The 21,211-nt window shown below is 43.6% G+C and overlaps 1 protein-coding gene across 1 annotated transcript in view; it reads left to right on the top strand.

Moving 5' to 3' along the window:
* Nucleotides 1–3,341: 3,341 nt before the first annotated feature.
* LOC146976709 (protein NLRC3-like) overlaps nt 3,342–21,211 on the top strand; it is a 28,563-nt gene continuing 10,693 nt past the window's right edge. Inside the window, exons 1-6 of the mRNA XM_085796608.1 lie at nt 3,342–3,564; nt 3,718–5,521; nt 5,636–5,809; nt 5,901–6,074; nt 13,490–13,536; nt 13,678–14,249. Coding sequence (XP_085652734.1) covers nt 3,351–3,564; nt 3,718–5,521; nt 5,636–5,809; nt 5,901–6,074; nt 13,490–13,536; nt 13,678–14,249 — 2,985 coding nt within the window. The 5' untranslated portion in view covers nt 3,342–3,350. The remainder of the gene's footprint in view (nt 3,565–3,717; nt 5,522–5,635; nt 5,810–5,900; nt 6,075–13,489; nt 13,537–13,677; nt 14,250–21,211) is intronic.

The raw sequence follows: 21,211 nt of genomic DNA, 5'->3' as shown, positions 1-21,211 counted from the left end.
TGAAGGGAAAATAATCAAGAAAGCACAGATTTTTTTTTTTTTTCAAAACTCAACCAGAGCCTTTTTGTTGTTTTATTTGTCTCTAGTTGATTATGTTCTTAACTTTTCTGTCAATCCAGTCTCTGGTGGTGAACAAGAGAGAAAGAGCGCAAAGGGCAGTGGAGCATGTTAGTAAACTACAGGTAGATCACGCCCTCACGTCAAACAGGTAAGGCAACTTAAATAGTTTGACTTTGACCCAGCGGTTGTGTTGCAGTTTATTTCCTTGTGTGAAGGTAAGGTGAACAGTCTGAATGTTTTCCTCATTAACACCTGTCGTTACCTGAGTTCTCTGCCCTTCAACTGTGTTGTTGTTGTGTTGTTATAATGTTACTGTAGCTGAGTCAGAGCTGTAGCTGTAAAGTCTGGACCGACAGTGTTTGTCATGTTGTGTGGATGTTGTCGCTGGAATAAGAGCAGAAGCTGTTACTGCCTATCACTGAACAATACTGACAGTTTTCTTTATTGATGATTGATTTTCCAGTGTTGATCAATGTTCAGCTTCAGGTTCTTCACAGTAACTGAGTACATTTAGTGCAGTACAGTTGTGAGGTACTTGTACTCTCCTTGAGTATTTCCTTGTTGTGCTACTTCCTGCTTGTACTGCAGCTCATGTACCTGACAGGTGAAGCTACTGGTCACTTTGCAGCTGCAGGTTGTAGATTAAAAACACCTGATGAGCTCAGAAACACATGATTAAAGATGAAACCACAGTATGTTTGTCTCTGGGTTATTGATTAATATTGGACACAAATCATAAATATTGTTGTGGAGAATCTTTTAGAGCTGCAACAGTTGTTCAATCAACATTTTTAGAGCAGAAATGTCCAGTTTTCAGCCACAAAAACTGAAGATTTCCTTTCTCTATTTATTTTGATTGTTGCTGTGACAAAGCTTCACAGCTTCATGACGCCATCTAGTGGACTGATAGTAGAAGTACAGCAGCTGATGGCAGCTTCCTCTTCCTCACTGCTGTGTGACTGCATTCAGCTGACACTGATATGAAGCAGAGGAGAAGAGCCAATCAGTGGAGGAGCAGCTGGAGACATGATGGACATGTGAGCTGCTGTGCAGATGAATGATGTGTGTTTCCTCTGCAGGTGAAGCTACAAAGTGTGTGTGAGCTGATGTGGATGTGAGCTCAGCAGCATGGATCAGTGTGAGGACAGAGAGGAGGGAGCCCCTCCCTCTAAAACCACTCTGTGTGGGGGACGTCAGAGCCAGACCACAGGTCAAAGGTCAGAATATAAAACAGTCAGAAAGACTTTTCTCTCTAAAAGTCAGTTGTTGTGTTTATTAAAAGATTGAAGATATTTTTCATCAGTTTTTCTCCAACTTGTACATTTATCAGTTGTGTTGTTGTTTCAGGATCCAGCAGCAGAGACCAGACTCTCCTGAACCCAGCTGTCTGTCTTTAAAGAGTGACCGGTCAAAAGGAAGGGTCATTAACTTTAAAGGAGGATGTGGATCAGCTGATCAGATGTAAGAGACAAAACTACATGTCTAAGCTTTTGACTCTGTTGAACGTTCTTCCAGTTCCTGTGGAGTCAAATGTCAATGATTCTCCATAAAATCACATTTACAACTCAGACACACATTGTCCAGCTGCAGTAAAGAGTCCCTGCCTGAACATCCACATGTTAAAGGACAAGTGCCGTTATTTACAACCTGGACCTTATTTCTGGCATAAAATACGGTTGTTTACTCATCCATGTAACTTTGGTGTCATTAGGAGTCCTTTGGACGATGTTTAGATCCATTCGAGAGTTGCTTATATCCATATTGTGGGAGTGATTGGGGCACAGGAAATGCAGCTTCTAAATTACACATTATCTGCTGTGAAACTTGTTCGGTTATCGTCAACAGGGATCTGTAGAAATCTGACAAATATTCAGCCATGTTGCACAAAACTAGCAGTAGCAAATTCCAGGTAAACAAGCTGACTGTCGCAGAGTTGAATTGCTTTATTAACAATTATATACAACAGTATTATTACATATTATACAACAGAACAGTATTATTCAGCCAGGGGTATTACAGTTATAAAAGTGATAAACACATAGCAGAGGAGCCAATTTAATTTGTATAGCCAATTTTTACAGTTTGTCTCAAAGGGCTTTACATGGCATCACAACAACATCCTCTGCCCATAAACCCTCACATCCACTGAGGAAAAACTCCCAGGAAAACCCTTTTAACAGGGAAAAATTGGAGAAACAACAGGGTGAGCAACAGAGGAGGGATCCCTCACCCAGAATGGGCAGACGTACAATAGAAGTATAAAGACAAGAAAACAGGTTATAACATAGAACATGGAAAACATAGAGAATAGTAGGTCAACCTACAGACCCCAGATGACAATAAAGGGCAACTAGCGAATCATAACAAATATTGGTGAAATGAACGAGTTTTGTGGCAGATAATGTGTTATTTAGAGGCTATATTTTGGTGCCCTGATCACTCTCACTATATGGATATACGCGGCTCTCAAATGGATCTGAATATCATCCGAAGGACTCCGAATGACACCAAAGTTATATTGATGAGTAAAAAACCCTATTTTATGCCAGAAATAAGGCCCAGGTTGGAGAAAACAACACTTGTCCTTTCATTTCCAGAGATGCTCACAGTGCAGCAGTAGCAATAGGAAATGTGTCAGAACCATCTACTTAGTTAAATAGTTAAAAGTCAGTTCTTGTGTTTATTAAAAGATTGAAGATATTTTTCATCAGTTTTTACAACATGCAAATTTATCAGTTGTGTTGTTGTTTCAGGATCCAGCAGCAGAGACCAGACTCTCCTGAACCCAGCTGTCTGTCTTTAAAGAGCGACTGGTCAACGGACCGGTTAATTAACTTTAAAGGAGGACGTGGATCAGCTGATCAGATGTAAGCTGTAACTGACAGTCAGACTCAGGTTATTGTAGAAAAGAAGTTGTTGGACCAGGTCTGAATCCAAAGTGTCTGTGTCTGTTGTGAACGTCCTCAGGGGACATATAAAGTCCATCTTGTATTATCTCTCTGTACTGGTGTTGACTTGACACTGATTCCTCCACAGAGTGGACCAGGAGAGCTCAGAGGTTCCCAGTGGTCAGTCTGCCCAGCAGCATCAAACACACCTGGACTCCATATTTATGGTGAGGACATGTCCAACAGCTGCTGTTACATCTGTTGTGTTCACCATCATCTCCATGCTGCACTTTGACACCAGTGGATTGTCAGTCTGTCCAACATGGATCTGACGTTTGGCTCCATGGTTTTAGTTTGATGCTGTCACTCATAGAGTTTCTGTTCCAGTTGCTGGAGGAGAACATGGTCACTTTTGTCAAGAACGAGCTGAAGAAGATCCATAAGGCTCTGAGTTCAGATTACCCAGAATGCTCAGGGAGTCAGGGGGAGGATGAGGAGGTGTTGGACGGTGAGGATGAAGAGCAGAGGAGGAGCAGCAGAGAGGCATTAGTGAAGATCACAGTGAACTTCCTGAGGAGGATGAAGCAGGAGGAGCTGGCTGAGCGTCTGCAGAGCAGTAAGAGGATTTCTCTAAAGATTCAACATGATGGACAAATGAGACGTTCACTGATGTTCACACATGGAGGGAAACATGTTCATATACTTGTTATTTAGAGGAATTAACATGTTATATTTTCTTATTGGTCTGATTTCCTGTGTTTTCATTTAGAACATGCTGCAGCAGTTTGTGGACGTCAACTCAAATCTGTCCTGAAGAAGAAGTTCCAGTGTGTGTTTGAGGGCATCTCTAAAGCAGGAAACCCAACCCTTCTGAACCAGATCTACACAGAGCTCTACATCACAGAGGGAGGGGCTGGAGGGGTCAATGATGAACATGAGGTCAGACAGATTGAAACAGCGTCCAGGAAACCAGACAGACCAGAAACAACCATCAGACAAGAAGACATCTTTAAAGCCCCACCTGGAAGAGACCGACCAATCAGAACAGTGATGACAAAGGGAGTGGCCGGCATTGGGAAAACAGTCTTAACACAGAAGTTCACTCTGGACTGGGCTGAAGACAAAACCAACCAGGACATACACTTCACATTTCCCTTCACCTTCAGAGAGCTGAATGTGCTGAAAGAGAAAAAGTTCAGCTTGGTGGAACTTGTTCATCACTTCTTCTCTGAAACCAAAGAAGCAGGAATCTGCAGGTTTGATCAGTTCCAGGTCGTCTTCATCTTTGACGGTCTGGACGAGTGTCGACTTCCTCTGGACTTCCACAACACTGAGATCCTGACTGATGTGACAGAGTCCACCTCAGTCAACGTGCTGCTGACCAACCTCATCAGAGGGACACTGCTTCCCTCTGCTCGCCTCTGGATAACCACACGACCTGCAGCAGCCAATCAGATCCCTGCTCAGTGTGTTCACATGGTGACAGAGGTCAGAGGGTTCACTGACCCACAGAAGGAGGAGTACTTCAGGAAGAGGTTCAGAGATGAGGAGCAGGCCAGAGAGATCATCTCCCACATCAAGACATCACGAAGCCTCCACATCATGTGCCACATCCCAGTCTTCTGCTGGATCACTGCTACAGTTCTGGAGGAGCTGTTGAAGACCAGAGAGGGAGGAAAGCTGCCCAAGACCCTGACTGAGATGTACATCCACTTCCTGGTGGTTTATCTAAAACTGAAGAAGGTCAAGTATGATGGAGGAGCTGAGACAGATCCACACTGGAGTAAAAAGAACAGGAAGATGATTGAGTCTCTGGGAAAACTGGCTTTTGAGCAGCTGCAGAAAGGAAACCTGATCTTCTATGAATCAGACCTGACAGAGTGTGGCATCGATATCACAGCAGCCTCAGTGTACTCAGGAGTGTTCACACAGATCTTTAAAGAGGAGAGTGGCCTGTACCAGGACAAGGTGTTCTGCTTCGTCCATCTGAGTGTTCAGGAGTTTCTGGCTGCTCTTCATGTCCATCTGACCTTCATCAACTCTGGACTCAACCTGATGTCACAGCAACAAACAACCTCCTGGTTGTCTCATGTCTTTGGAGGCAAACCTGAATTGACACCTTTCTACCAGAGTGCTGTGGACGAGGCCTTACAGAGTCCAATTGGACACCTGGACTTGTTCCTCCGCTTCCTCTTGGGTCTTTCACTGAGGACCAATCAGAATATCCTACGAGGTCTGGTGACTCTGACAGGAAGTGACTCACGGTCCAATCAGAAAACAGTTCATTACATCAAGAAGAAGATTGAAGAGACTCCCTCTGCAGAGACAAGCATCAACCTGTTCCACTGTCTGAATGAACTGAATGATCGTTCTCTAGTGGAGGAGATCCAACAGTCCCTGAGATCAGGACGTCTCTCCACAGATAAACTGTCTCCTGCTCAGTGGTCGGCTCTGGTCTTCATCTTACTGTCATCAGGAGAAGATCTGGACGTGTTTGACCTGAAGAAATACTCTGCTTCAGAGGAGGCTCTTCTGAGGCTGCTGCCAGTGGTCAAAGCCTCCAACAAAGCTCTGTAAGTGTAGAGATAGTTGGATTTATTCATCATTATATAAAAACACTTCTGTCTTTTCAACAGGACAGAAAATAAATTCCTTTCTTCTTTAATTCCTCATGATCATCTCTTCAGACTGAGCGGCTGTAACCTCTCAGAGAGAAGCTGTGAAGCTCTGTCCTCAGTCCTCAGCTCCCAGTCCTCTAGTCTGAGACACCTGGACCTGAGTAACAACAACCTGCAGGACTCAGGAGTGAAGCTGCTGTCTGGTGGACTGGAGACTCCACACTGTAGACTGGAGACTCTCAGGTGAGGATCCATCCAGCTGTTTATCTGATGCCACTTGAACCCAGCAGCAGGTGTTGACAGAGGGTCCCTGTGTGTTGTTGTGTGTGTTCAGTCTGTCAGGATGTCTGGTCACAGAGGAAGGCTGTGCTTCTCTGGCCTCAGCTCTGAGCTCCAACCCCTCCCATCTGAGAGAGCTGGACCTGAGCTACAATCATCCAGGAACCTCAGAAGTGAAGCTGCTGTCTGCTGGACTGGAGGATCCAGACTGGAGACTGGACTCTCTCAGGTATGGAGAGGCTGCTGCAGCCACACACACTGTCTGATAGAGGAGGAGGAGCTGGAACATTTTCTAAGGCCCCATTCACACACTGAACATCAAATCCGATCACTCAGACCATATCCAGAGGTTGTGTAGGCCACAGTGAAGCTCCGCCCACTCCACTGACGTCCTCTGTCACAGTCTGACTCGTCCCAACACAGTTTATACTGAAGACAAAATCTCAGAGTGTTTCAAACATGAGCTGTGCAGCTTTCATCAGTCACAGTGATGAACTACTGGGATCAGGAGTTTCTCCTCATGATGACTTCAGTGTCTCATCATGACTCACTGTGTCATATTCAGGAGAAGAGATGTCAGTGATGAAAGCAGCTGTTGACAGCTGTGCTCTGAGTCTTTCCAGATGTTTGGATCAGACTTTATTTCTGAGTGTTTGACCTGAACAGTCCCAGAGACTGTAGACACCTGTTGAGTGTGGACACACTAATAACAACACAGCAACAAGAATCAAACCATGTCCACTGCTCAGAGACATTCGTCTCCCAGCGTCTCCAACCAAGGAGGAAATATGAGACAGAAATCAGGCGGCACCATCAGGTTTCTGTCTGGTCAGATATTGATGATCAATAATCAGCTCAGTCTCTCTGAGATCCTGGTCTTGTCCTGATGAGATGTGTTGTTGTGTTGAGGAGACAGTAAATCACAAGTGTGACATTCAAATGTCCTCACTGTCCAGAGGCCTGGAGCTGTCAATCAGAAGAAAGTGAGTGTAGTGAACAGTGTAATAATCAGTGTTTGTGGCTGAATGTGTGTGTGTGATCAAACAGCTGTTTTCAGACTGTGTGTGTGCTGACTCCAGATCAGATGAAGCCACAGAGTGTCTCCTTAATGAAAGTCTCCACAAACAAACAAACAAACAAACAGAACATCAGTTATTTCACACTTCCCAGAAAGAATAAAACAAGGATTATTTTCCCAGGCCTCAGCGTACAGAGCTGTTTAAATGTTTGATGGAGGTGGGTACAAAAGAGAATTTAAAAGAAGGAGAACAGAGTCATTGATGATGAGATCCTGATCCGTCCTGTCACTGTGATCAGATGGTTTCTATTAGAGCTCCTTCATCCACTCACTGCTGCTGTGGCTCCTGTGGAAACCTGCTCACAGCCTCATTCTTCAGCTTCCTGTGGAGTTTTCTTCAAACAAACACAAGTTGTCTTCACACTCAGGGCCGGATTTACTAAAGGTTTGCGTGTATTAAAACGTGTGCAAACGTGATTGCACGCGCAAACACATGTGGAACCTGATCTACTAACCGGACGCACCGAGGATTGCGTCCCTCACACGGGCAGAATAGGACGTGCGATCCATTTAGCGTGTTTGCCTTGATGAATATGTAAATATGGGCGTTTCAGCCAGAACGTGCAGAATACTGGGAGGAGTAGATGCAAATCGATTTATTTAGCTCGTGCAATGTGATTTACCAAACCAGGAAGAGATTGCGGTGGCTGTTTTTGCGTCTTTATTTACCACGTCTGAAAACCCTGTACTAACTGATACAACTTTGCCAAAATATGCGTTTATTGATTTGATACCTTTCAGAGCCCCGTGATCTTACATCTCTGCATTTCCTCACGTCTGGGTCATTCTCTAACAGTTTTTCAGCCGTGTTAAAAGTCATTTACGCGCAGTTACGCACGGGGCACGTCTGTCCTGCAGTGCGCTCCTCTCCTCTCCTCTCCTCTCCTCTCCTCTCACCTGGCTGCTCAGCACCGACTCTCGGTCCCGGTCCCGGACTGAGAGACGTCACCGCTGCCTTCACCCGCCTTTAATCCCTCTGGTCAGTGGTCAGAGCGTTTAGATCCGTGTGTCCCACCTGAGCTCTCTATTAATCCACTCGATCATGGGCGGCACACACACACACACACATATTACAGGTGTGTGATTGTCGCTGCAGCTGCTGCCTGTTCGTCACTATATGACGAGTTGGGCCCTGTAGCAATTTGTGTTTATTTATCTAAACAGAGCGCGAGAGAGATGAACACACATGCTGTCATTGTATGCATCGGATCAAATGTCATTCTGTCCCTTCGTCCGTCCAGCTCTCTGCCCACTCTCTCCATGGCGGAAACGATTACACGCGCAAAACCCTCATTTACATATTGCGGTTTGCACGTGTTTTCATTTAGCGGGTTACTCTTAGTAGATCACCTGTTTTGCGTGCACTAACCAAACTCGCAATATTGTAGCGGACGCAAACAATATAGCGCCCGCTATCTGGGATCTTAGTAAATCCGGCCCTCAGTGTTTCTCATTAAATTCACTGGGTCTCATTCATGAAACGCTTGTAAATCTGTGTTATGCACATAACAGCTCATGCTACTAAAACTCTACTCCGGATTAGGGCTGCAACTAACGATTATTTTGATAATCGATTAATCTGTTGATTATTTCTTCGATTAATCGATTAATCGGATTTAAAAAAAGGCACAAATTTGATTTACATTGTAGGGAAGAGAAGAACGAGAGGAGGAGTTGTTTCTCAGTTTGATCCAGCATGTCACTGGTATCATTTATTTCTTTCTCCATAACTTTATTCAAAAACAGAATGTTATTCCAAATGGACAATATTAGTGCAAAGAAATTGCACAAATAAGTTTTTTTTAAGTTAGTTGAACGGCCCAGAGCTGTTAAACTAATAATAATACATTAAAAAAATAATAATAGACAAAATTCATTAGGGCACTGCCTGATTTGCTTACAAGTGGAAGTCTGAAGCATGTTAACATCCAGAGGAAAATTCTGATCAACCCTGAAAGTTGATAATTCACCGGATCAACCGACAACAACCTGACGTTACTCCGACAGTTTTCAGTTTCGCTAACAGCCCGCTTCCCCGACCGGCCCACGTAATCACACCGTGATAAACACCAGTCACCACGGGGGGACAGGCTGGACTCTCCGCTCAGACACCCACAACGTTACACACACACACACACACACATACACAGCAGCGATCAGCGATCATCGGTATTAACTGTAATAGCGCACATCACTATAAAATAAAACGGGTAAATGATGATCAAATCTCTAATCTGAGTCCTCCACACACCGAGCTGCAGAGGAACAGCTGATCAAACCTCTAAGAAATATTTCTTACCTTTACTCCAGGTGTCCAAACCAGTCAGCAGCAGCAGTCATCAAACTCCAACAGTTTTATAATCCATATTATTCCCGTTTACATCGCGTTCCTCGCGGCCAGCGTGTGTCATTCATTTGCATTGTGTGAAAAAAAAGAAAATAGTTTTAGCTAACGTTAGCGTTAGCTTTAGCTTTAGCTTCAGGTCCTGACAGGAGAGGCTGACGGAGGAGACAGTGAAGCCTCTCTGCTGCCGGTACCGAGTCCAGACCTCCGGTCCAGACAGTCCGGGACCATGTCCGTGACACACCGCGTCCGAACCGCGCGGACCGTGTCCGTGTGGACTGTGTCCGTGTGGGAGTAACGTTGGACCGGGAGTAAACAACGCGGTGGAACCGGACAACACAGGTCCGGTTGATCAGAAACACGGCTGTTGCCGCCGCTAAAAACACGTCTTTTTTTTTTTTTACATGATGCAAATGAATGAAACAGGCTGGCCGCCAGGAACGCCATGTAAACGGAAATAATATTAGTGGATTATTGGAGCTGGATGACTGCTGCTGCTGACTGTTTTGGACACGGGTAAAGATAAGAAATATTTTCTTTTTTTCCCTGGCTCTGGGCCAAGTTAATTGCTACCCAACGAATCGATAATCAAATTCGAATTTAATAATCGATTTTTATCGATTTTATCGATTAGTTGTTGCAGCCCTACTCCGGATTCATAAACGGTGTGGGAAACTCAGATTTGATCGTAAGCACGTGTGTAAGATGATGAATGCCAACCCATCGTAAATTAACAGCATGCCCCCGGTGATCAGCAATTAGCATAGATCTCCACTCATGAATAGCCATATAAGGAGATCCTGACCACCATATAAGGCAGGGGTGGGCAATTATTTTTTCCAGAGGGCCACACTGACTCCGATAAAGTGAGTGAAGGGCCATACGATTCAAAATCAAATTGAAACATCAAATATTTATTGCTGAATTATATATAATTATATATTAGCCTATATAACTACATATATTTGGTGGAAATGATTGCATTACAATAGGCTGACAGCCCACAATCCATGTAATCGCATTTTCAACTTATATCCATCACAGATCACTGAAGAAACATGCTGTATTATGATATAAATATGGACTCAAGGCAGATTGTTTTATCAAAACTTATACACTTAAACACTGCCAGCTGCAGAGGTTGTTTGCAGCGGTTTGCAGGTGAGCTCGCAAAAATGGAGGTGACAAAGTGGATTTTTATCACTTTTTATTTTTATATTTTTACATCATCTAAATGCTAGGCTATTTGTATAGTTTTTCGATGAGAAAAATATAACGAAACGGTCGTCAGGGCGATCCTCTTGTCAGCTCCAAACTCACCCTCAATCACAGACCACAGCTGGTTTTCCACACAGCATCATTTACAGTAACAAGTGACGCTACAGATCAGCTGTTTTTAAAATGACAGAACTACTACAGTAGCTCCGCAGTTTCTTATTCCCCACCTTGTTTGATTGAGAGTTTTTCGGGATGATTTTCATGAATGAACAGGCAATAGCCTATGTCCCGGGTACGACGGGAGGGGGGGTCGCGCTGCTGTCATGCAGTGATAAAAAGAGCCTATGCAGAGATGAGGAACGAGCCAAAAGCCGAAAATGTATCCGTGACGTCCGCGGTCGATATAAAGTGGATATGTTTCATTCATCCATGTTTTGACAGACAACACAACAGCCAGTGATAAAGAGTTGCGCCGCACCGACAGACATGTGGCTCAGCAGCCAGGTGACGCACACAGCACAACAACACAGCGCACAACAACACAGCACACAACAACACACAGCACAAGAGTCAAGACACAGCGCAGCAACATGTGCAGGCTGCTGCAGCAGTGCACGTCAAAGGGACATCGCCGAAAATAAAATAAATAGGCTACACATTTTTATTAAATTAATTAATATTTAATTGTTGGACTTGGAGTCTGTGAAATAAAGCTATAATAACACGTAGTTTTGAAATGGTTTTTGCGCATGTTTACATCCATAAAATGACCAAAAATGAACACTATAAGCGGATTTCTTGATAACGAATTATTTAAACAGCATTTGTATAGAAATTATTCCGTCCCAAGCCTTTTGATCCAAGCGGTTTCCACTGTATTTTGATTGGTTAAAACAGCCTTCCACACGTGCATTGCGTCACTTGGTAGCGGATTTCACGGTTGCGTGTGTACGGAGTGTTTTTATTACACCACTGGTGTGGACGCGAAGCAAAACTCCGGTTTCAAAAATACCCGGGCTCGTGTGGACTAGGCCTTACTGACCATAAATGACTGCACCAATTAATAATGTTCACAGACACGTGAATATTATAATTAAGCACTCAGATCCTTTTCAGTTCTGATTCAGTGAGACTGTTCTATTTGTGTGTAGATAACCTTTTATTTATGAAGAAACACAATACTCCTTTGCTGCTGCCTAACAGCACCAACATGAAAAAAAAAGACTTATTTGATTACAAGCGTAGCCATTGGTGGATGGAGAAATCACGTCAGAAAACCCAGCGATCTCATAAAATGCTCTTTTAATCACAGTTGGCTAAACCTTAGTGTTTGGGAAATAATAATTAGGTGCCGCGATGTTGCTTTATAACCGTCAGCAGTTATGATTCGGCTGACAGAGGTCAGGTCCCGGTCCCGCGGTCTAGGCTACCGCTGACAGGACGCACGGTCAGAAACTCCGCTGTGGAGAAAAGCTGCATCAGAGCAGCTCCTCTCTCTCCTCCGTCAGAGCTCTGGTGTCAGACAGAGAAAGAGACTGAGCAGCCGTCTGTCTTCTACCTGGAGGAGGTTACTTTCTGTCTGCGATGTGCAGGCTCCTGATCTAACAGGGTTGTCAATGTTTCAAACAGCTGATTAGTGCGCATCAACGTAATAAAAGCAGTCGGGTCATAATAGCAGTTCGGCTCGCACTTCGGCTCGCGGGCCGGATTGAAACGGCATGCGGGCCGTAAAATGCCCATGTATGATATAAGGAGGTTAGGTGCATCCTGTTCACCTGCAGCCATGACGCAAACAAGGAAAGAGGGAGAGAGAAAAAAAAAGAGAGATCGCGGATCTAAGTCATTTTGGGTGAAGTGGAGTCCAGAAAAAATATTGAATTCTCTTCTGTTAGTAGTGGTGTGACTGGGACAGGTCAAAGGCTGGAGGGAAGAAACAGACAACATGAAATAAAAAAAAGAATAAAAACTAAAAACACATAAGTACAGAGCTCCAGCAGCCACGAGAGGAAGAGGCTCTTCACAGCCTCAGCTGTAGAGGAGCATGCATGAAGTTATATAGGCAGGTTGTATTCTTACAGATGCAGCAGCCGTCTCTCACAGCTCCATCCAAACTGCTGCCAACTGTGTTATTGTGCAGGATGAAGTGTGTGTCCACCGAGCTTGTAGCAACGTGTAGCGTCACACACTCTGCATCGCATATCAGCTGCACATTGATGGAAGAAAAGTTTTTCCGGTTTTATATCACATTATTATCATCATTAGATGGAGCCTTGACTGTTCCTGTGTGTCCGATCCCAAACGTCTCTCTCTCCAAATATTTCTAATCCTTTGTCATGTTTAAATGACGTGTTTCAAAGGCATCAAAGTATTTTAACATGAGAGAGAGTAATGCAAATTAAAATTGTAATTTCCAACAGTGAAGCAATATATAATAGAAGCAATATTTCTGTGCATTTCTACATTTACACAAGCTCTACACACAGTCAGGAGCAGGTGTAGGTTTTGTGAGTAGCTACAAATAGATCAGTGCTACTAAAAGATTGATGAATGCGGAAATCCACGTAAATTGCCGCTGCTCACGTTTCATGAATGAGACCCACTGTGTGTTTCACTGAGCTCTAACAAACGTATCTTCTTCTCCTCCTTTCCTGGTGCATTGTGGGATATCTGGGCTGGTCAGCTCCACCTGTTGTGTCTTCATCTTCTCTGCTGTGACGTGTGTTTGTGCAGCTTGAGAGTCAGAGAGTGAAAGTGTGTGTCTCACACTGCAGTGACATGACATGGAGAAAAGACATGATGAAGTGTTTCCTCCTGGTCTCCTCCTGCTCTGTATCATCACTAGATAAAGACTCCAGCTCCTTCTTCTCTGTGCTCAGTGTTCATCCAGACATACCAGCCTCCATGTGAACACAGTGATAAAACAGTGTGTGTGTGAGAGCCATGTAATGTCCATGTGTGCATGCTGACAGAGAAGGTGCTGCTCTGACCCCCCTCCTCCTTTCAGGGTGCAGCCTGCTGGAGTCCCATGGTTGACACCAGGTCTGAGGAAGTGTAAGTCTGTTTTGACTTTGAGCAGCACATTCAACATTCATCTTCACACTGTCACATCACTGACCTCATGAGTCTTCATCAAACTGTCAATAACTGATCACATGATCAATAACTGCAGCTGTGTCTTGTTCTCTCCATCAGATTCCTGTCCACTCACAATCGACACAAACACAGTGAACAGAGAGATCAAACTGTCTGACAACAACAGGAAGGCGACAGGTGTGGAGGAGGATCAGTCATATCCTGATCATCCAGACAGATTTGACCTGTTGTCTCAGCTGCTGTGTTCAACTGGTCTGACTGGTCGCTGCTACTGGGAGGTCGAGCGGAGAGGAAATGTACGTATATCAGTGAGTTACAGAGGAATCAGAAGGAAAGGACGCAGTGAAGACTGTGTGTTTGGTTGGAACGATCAGTCCTGGTGTCTGACCTGCTCTGATGATGATGGTTACGGAGTCTATCACAATAACAGACCGTCACCTATCTCCTCCTCCTCCACCTCCTCCTCCTCCTCCTCCTCCTCCTCCTCCTCCTCCTCCTCCTCCGTCTCTGACAGAGTAGCAGTGTATGTGGACTGTCCTGCTGGCTCTCTGTCCTTCTACAGAGTCTCCTCTGACTCACTGATCCACCTCTACACCTTCAACACCACCTTCACTCAACCTCTCTATCCTGGGTTTAGACTCTATTCTGGTTCCTGGTTGAGTCTGTGTTGAGTGCATCAGAGTCTCCTCCTGTCACAGAAACCTTCTCACTGTTGAACAGACAGTTCAGTCTCTACATGTCTGTCTCTGTCTCTGTCTCTCACTCACGTTTTCACATTCATGGATTAAACCAGTTGATGTTTTAAACTCTTCTCAGTGATTCTTGTAAACTTCTTCCTCTTCCTTTAAAGATGGAAGCGTCGATTATTCCAGGACAAAAACCACGGTGACTTTTACTCAGCTGCTGATGAAGGACGAGGCCTAATATCACCAAGCTAAAAGTCTCTGAGCCGCCAGCGTCACTGAGGAGAAAAACACATTTTAAACACATTCACTGTTCATGTTCAACTTTACAGGCTGTTTGTGAGCTGCTCACAGCTAAACACACACAACAAGAAACACAACTGGAAACACACATCATGTTGTACGGACGCTGAATAGAATGAATTACATGGGATTTCTTTTTCTTTGTGTTTTCACTGAATCAAATAAAACAATGTGAATCAGTTTTATATGTGATGTGCATTTCCTGCTGATGTAGAGCAGCACAACAACCATCAGCTACTAATCCTACCAGACAATGATTTTTATGTTACCATGACGCTGATTCCATTATTAAACTGTATTCATCTCTGTCCTGTAAATAATCTGATGTGAAATAAATAAAAATTGTAATGTAAAAAAGAATCAGTAAATAAATAAATTACAGTAATAAACAAACATTTACATTTCGATTTTTTTTAGATACATTTCCTGGCAAATTTTTATTTATTTATTTATTCCTCAAGTTTTGACTAAAATGTCTCTCCATAGGTGTCGACATCTTAAGGTCTTTGCACACTGAGTCCGTTGTGTTTTATTCGCATGCGTTTTTATTTTGTGTTCCAAATTCCGGAGAGGGAGACAAAAATCATCACGCATTGATGCACTTTGTGGTTCTCTCACTTGTCGATTAATGAAAGAGAGAAATAAAAATATTGTGTCCATCCTGAGAGGAGCCATAGCGAGGGGATCTGCTGCTTGTAAATGAGCAGCAGGACTATCATGATCACTTCAACACTTTATTTTAGGATGTCAATGTTCCAGTTGGATAGATATTGATCATTAGCTCACACATTAAACAGAAGACGATCAATTTCCATGATCCTGAACAGCGGCTGTCACATGCGCGCACGCGCACACACACACACACACACATCCACTCAGCGGTGATCCCCCCCTCTCTCTCCCTCTCTCTCTTTTCACGGATGCGAAAAACGCATTAAATTGAACCTGTTCCGAAAACTTTAATGAAAAAGTTTCGGATTTGGTGTGTAAACATGATCGACACAACATGAGGTAGAATTTATTTTTTGACGTGCTGCAATTTTGGACGAAAAAAAACAACTCAGTGTGTAAAGGCCTTATTCTGAAATGATTCACTGCTGCCAATGCGCCTCATGGCCTCTAAAGGTGCAGCCTGTAAAATAATCTCTAAAACCCTTGTGTGTACTCACATCAGACTGTAAACACTGATTCTGATTTAAAAAGCTACAGTTGGAGAAACAACTAATGCAGAGGGAGGATGAGTGTCTCTGCTGTTGTGTGCAGTTTCTTCTGCTTTGCTCACACTAATTGACAATAACACATTGTCAAACGTACCTGTTGTTCCTGTGTCTTCTACCTCTGCTGCTCGTTGCTTATTGCTGCTTCTCTGTTCTCCTGTAGTCAACCTAATCTTCTGATGTGCTGGTCTACAATAAATAAGGCATACAGGGATTAATAAAGTATTCTTTGACTTTTTGAGATGGTTTCAACTAAACAACTGAACTAAATAAATGAGAAGCTGAATGTGAAAAGGAGAAGAAGCTCAGAAAGAGGCAGGAGAGTTACTGTACCTGGGATTGTTCTTTTAGGAAAACCAGGAGCTGAAATGCACCTTTAAAGACCTGGAAAACAGAGACCAGGTTTAGAACTCATCATCTGGATCACCATGGTGACGGCACTGGCAGCTCCTCACTGTCATTGATGCTTAATAATACAGGAAATATAGAAGTATAGAAGTGTCAGCAGACCAACTGTGTGAATATACATGTCAACATAAAGAGGTCAGAAAGTAAAGGCTCTCGTACTCATTTCATCTGACCAGTTGTAGTCCGTTACAGACAATATTCACCTGTTAGTAACAATGGAAACAGTTTCAACTAAACACTGATTCCTGATGATGATTCAAACAAATGAAGCACAACATCAGTGACTGTAGGTTTAACACATCTGACTTTACTGAACATTATCTTTGTTGTTAGTCAGTGTTGTCGTTGATGAAAATCCATGGTTCAAAGTCTCATTACTCATCCATTTAATCCACTAGCATAGCATTCATCAACACGCAGCATCACATCCACAACGCCGTCGGCTCGGCCCAGAGGCATGATGGGAGTTCCACTACTGCCATATTCAGTGGGCCACATAACACGGAGGTCACCCCGAAAGTCCCGAGCTTTTTCAGTGAATGTGACAGTTGTTGTAATAAAAACTCTTGTAATCTCTGACATGGACGCTGCTCTGCAACAGACTCTACTGTGCATCATTAATAGTAGTGAATAGTGAACTCACCTCTCTCTGCTGCTCTGGTGGCTCCTTACATCCTTTGTTGCAGCCGTGTGGCTCGCTGACAATGTCACTTCTCTCACGTCACATCCAACGTCCTGTCTGTCGTCACGGCGATATATGATACTAGTTGTCATAGTGTTTGATTGAAGATGATGGGCTGGCTCCTACCTTAACCCATAAGCTTCTCCTGTAACTACTATACTCATGTAGTCTGTAGGTTACAGTTGTTATGGTTCTTCAACAGTGGACTGACTGTGTTCCCAGTCATGTTGCTCAGACTAGAGCCAGAAACCAGTCCACTCTGAAACACAGTGAAGTGAGCCTGCAGTCCAGCCTGCTCATGTGACCTTCTACCTCAACACACCACTTTCAGATGAGTGTTCATTCATGTTCATGCCCTGACCCCTTGTGGTTGTTAGGTGGTACTGCGTTACATTGGTAATAATATGAACAGGTGAGTGTTAAATGTTCACTGTTTCAGGTCTGAGTCTCATCAGGTAATCCATCATTTATTATCATTTAAAAACACAAGTCTGTTTGTTACTTTTAAAAAAAACAGAAAGAAAGAAAATCCAAAAAGTAAAAAAAAAAAAAAATTCTGAGTCTTTATAATTATTCCTTTCATTTCTTTTCTATTTTTTTATTTAACCATTATTTATAGAGGTACCCTCATTAAGACATAGTGTCTCATTTTCATTCTCATTTGACCGAGACGGTGCACAGACAGGAAGATGACATCAAGAGCAAAAAAATCTAAATAAAAGCAAAATAAAATGAACTATCAAACACCAAAGATGTACAATTTTGACAGTTTTTGTTTTTTCTGTTCTGATTCCAAAAGGTTTTTCTTCCATTTTCATTTTGAAACAGCAGATTTACAGGGTTATTCTTTTCATTTAGAAAAATAAAAAAATATGGATGATCTGATGATACCCAGACCCAGGGCCGGTTCTAGGCAGGCATATATGAGGGGGCAGTCAGAAATGTGAAGGGGGCTTCATGTGAACACATCATGCTCCAGCACTTTTTTCTCTCTGTGCTTATAGTAACTTCATAGAGTTGGGTTGTTGGCAATGTGTCCAACACCAACCTGGAGAAGTGGATTGCACTTTGTCAGGCCTCTGCCTTCAGACCTGTCCAACTAGGAGCCGGGGGGGCAACCAGGGTCTTAGAGCCCAAATTTTTTACTGTCGTAATGCAAAGAGCCACATTACATGGGGGGGGGGTTCATATACCTGATGATGCATTGCAAACCCAGAGAGGGTGAAAAAGGTGAGTAGCTAAACCCCTGTAGGGGGTCTGGGGGCATCCCCCCCAGAAAATTTTTGTGATTTTAAAATGTGAGTGAAGCATTCTGGTGTACTCTGAGAAGAGGGGGGGGGGGTTGTAGGTTACATGCTGCTATTCCGACATGCCGCTATCTCGACATTGACTTCTAATTGTCGGAACAGCGGCATTAACATTATTTTTCAAGCGTCCCACTATTCCGACATTTTTTTTTTTCATTGTCGGAGTAGCGGCACTTTACCATTTTTCAAACATTCCGCTTTTCCGACATTGATTGATTACGTTATAGTCAGAGTGTCCTTCTGATTTATTTTTTTTCATCTGAGACACTGTTTCTCATACACAAATATATAGGCCTATTAGAGAAGAAAAAACAAACCCTCCAAGTTTAAAAACACACCGGCAGCAGCGCACACTGATCTGCTACTGAGACTGTTATTATTCTGTCACCTGAGTTAACGAGGTGCACGTGTGTTTGGAGCTGACGAGAGAATAAAGAGTGAGACAACGCGGCCCTGAGGAGGAACTGTGAAGGACTCAGCTGTAATGGAAAATGACCTAAACCGAGTCCAGTAGAGCTGTAACTGTGTAGTGGAAAGGCGTTCATAGTAATGGTAACTATCGTCCTGCTTTACATTGTTAACATAGGTAAAAGAAAAAAAAAAAAGATTTTCTGGGATAAAGGGGCAAATTACATAAGATTATTCTTCTGTCTGCTCCTTTTTGTTGAGATTTGGGAGGTTTTTGTTTTTATTGTAGCTTTGTTAAAATGTAAGATCATTTTTCTGACTGATTTATTGCCCGATGCCGTGTAGCTATCTCGCTTTCTTTCCCCCGCCCTCAGCCCGTTGTCTTCGTTGTCACTTTGTTGCTGCTCCACAGAGCGCACATGGCTAATTAATATGCACGTGCTGACCATATATGGTTGTGTCTAGGCGTTCTGGGGGCGGAATATGCGGTGTGTTCAACTGCGCACCATTCTTGGATGCAGTTTGATTTATCAAAGAGAAATTGCGAAGAGTTGTGCACGCACAGTTTAATAGATCTGAAAAAGGTGTAAATATTTTGGGCTGTCTTTTCTCCGTAGGCCTAAGCAAAACATTTAGTAGCAGCAGTTTTACACTGCTTACTTACAGTTTTGATAAATGAGGCCCCAGGCCCTGAGCCCAGAGCCCAGACGCTCACAGCTGCAGCTTCTCGCCGCGGTGCTGAAGGTGACAGGTTAACTTGACAAACAAACTGCAGCATAGTTCTGTTTGTTTATCATATGTGTCAGTTTTGTTTGTGACTTGATAGTTGAGTTGTTGAGATTAAGAACATCACTCCCTCATCAAACCAGTGATAGACATGCTGAAAAGAAAAGAGAGCGAGAGACGCGCCTGGGTATCGCAGCTGTAAAAAAAAAAAGAAGAAAAAAAAGACGACGTGTCGGAATAGCGATACCAAAAAGTGTCGGACTACCGGCATGTCTAGATAGAGGGATGTCGGAATAGCGGGCGGACCCCCAACTTAACTTCTTTCTCTTTGGTAATATACACATTTTTTGAGTATATTAAAATGTGCTTTCTCAACTTCTAAAATTTGGATTTGAGGGGGCAAGACATTTATTTGAGGAGGCGCTGCCCCCTCTTGCCCCTGCGTAGAGCCGGCCCCGCCCAGACCATTTCAGTCTTAGAAATTCATCAGCTGTGTAGCCTACCTTCTTAAACTTAAACTTAATATAGATGAATACTCAGAGTTGTGTATGAGTGCTGGTGGATGTGACTGTCTCTGACCTTTGTGTAGCGTCTGTGTGAACGCTGCCTGAATCCCTGTAGATCAGCTGTGACACATGGGAAGATGTGCTGGCTGATGAATCCAGGTGGACAGCATGTGATGTAGCAGCAGCAGCTGTGATGAGCCTCTGTCATGAGCCTTCATGGAGCTCACAGGTCGTCAGCATCCATGAAGGAGAAGCTGTTAGTGAAGAAAACTCCAGTCAGACCATGGTGAAGCACACTGATGTTTCCACAAGCTGACCTCCTGCTTTGGACAGGAATTTACTGGACTTTGAGCCATTTTATCAAACACTGTAAAAGCTACAGGACAGATCATTGCAATACAATGAGCTTTAGCAAACAGTCAAATATTAACTGTATCATTAACCCTTGACACATTACAATCAATACATTTACTGATATGTGACATTTAAAGGGGAACTATACAGGTCTGGCAGCTTCTCCTCTGTGTTGCTAACCCTCCTCCCCCACCTGGCCATGTGCATCTGTTTTCAATGAAGGCGACCAGAAGACAATCCATGGAGCGGTGGATAACATTATTCATCATATATGTGTATATTTGTGTAGTCTTATCTGTCATAAACAAGAGATTATGGGTAACGGGGTGCGGTGCTGCTGGGACCAGAGCTGGGACACCGGGTCGTGCATAGTTCCTGTTTAACATGAGCACATGAGGAGCTAGAGAGTTGACATCACTGTGACACAGCCTGGATAAACACCAGTCTGCTGCTTTTCATGAAGCCCAGGGAGCAACACCAGCTCCTCTAATCACTGAGTCCACATCAGCTCCACCTCACTGTTCCAATCAGGTAGATGATGGTGTTTGTGTAAAGTCTTGTTGAGCCTCAGTTCAAACCTTCTTCAGGTTCAGGAGGTTCTGTCAGAGGCTGGTGAAGAACTCCAGCAGAACCACGGCTCCACAGCACAGTGCTTTTCAACAATGAAGCTAAACGTTATCTATGAAACACCGATCTGCTAAATCCCAATAAGCACAGAATGACTGATGAGTTTATCAATACAATGTTCAGCATGAGCATATATCCAAAAACCACTGGACCCAGCAGAACCACAGCCCATTGTGCCGCCTTAAGAGAAGAGATTTTAAAGTTCTGCTCCTGGTCTACAAATCACTGAATGGTTTAGGTCCAGAACACATGAATGACATGTCAGTAGAGTATAAACCCAGTAGAGCTCTGAGATCTACTGACTCAGGTCAGATAGTGGAGCTCAGAGTTCAGACCAGACATGGTGAAGCAGCATTTAGGAACAAACTACCAGCAGACCTGAGATCAGCCCCAACTGTCAGCACTTTGAAAT

This window comes from Trachurus japonicus, chromosome 13, assembly GCF_045865225.1.
Source record: "Trachurus japonicus isolate A0001 chromosome 13, Traja_1.0".
In the NCBI taxonomy this organism is placed as follows: domain Eukaryota; kingdom Metazoa; phylum Chordata; class Actinopteri; order Carangiformes; family Carangidae; genus Trachurus; species Trachurus japonicus.
This window is presented reverse-complemented; position numbering and strand designations above follow the sequence as displayed.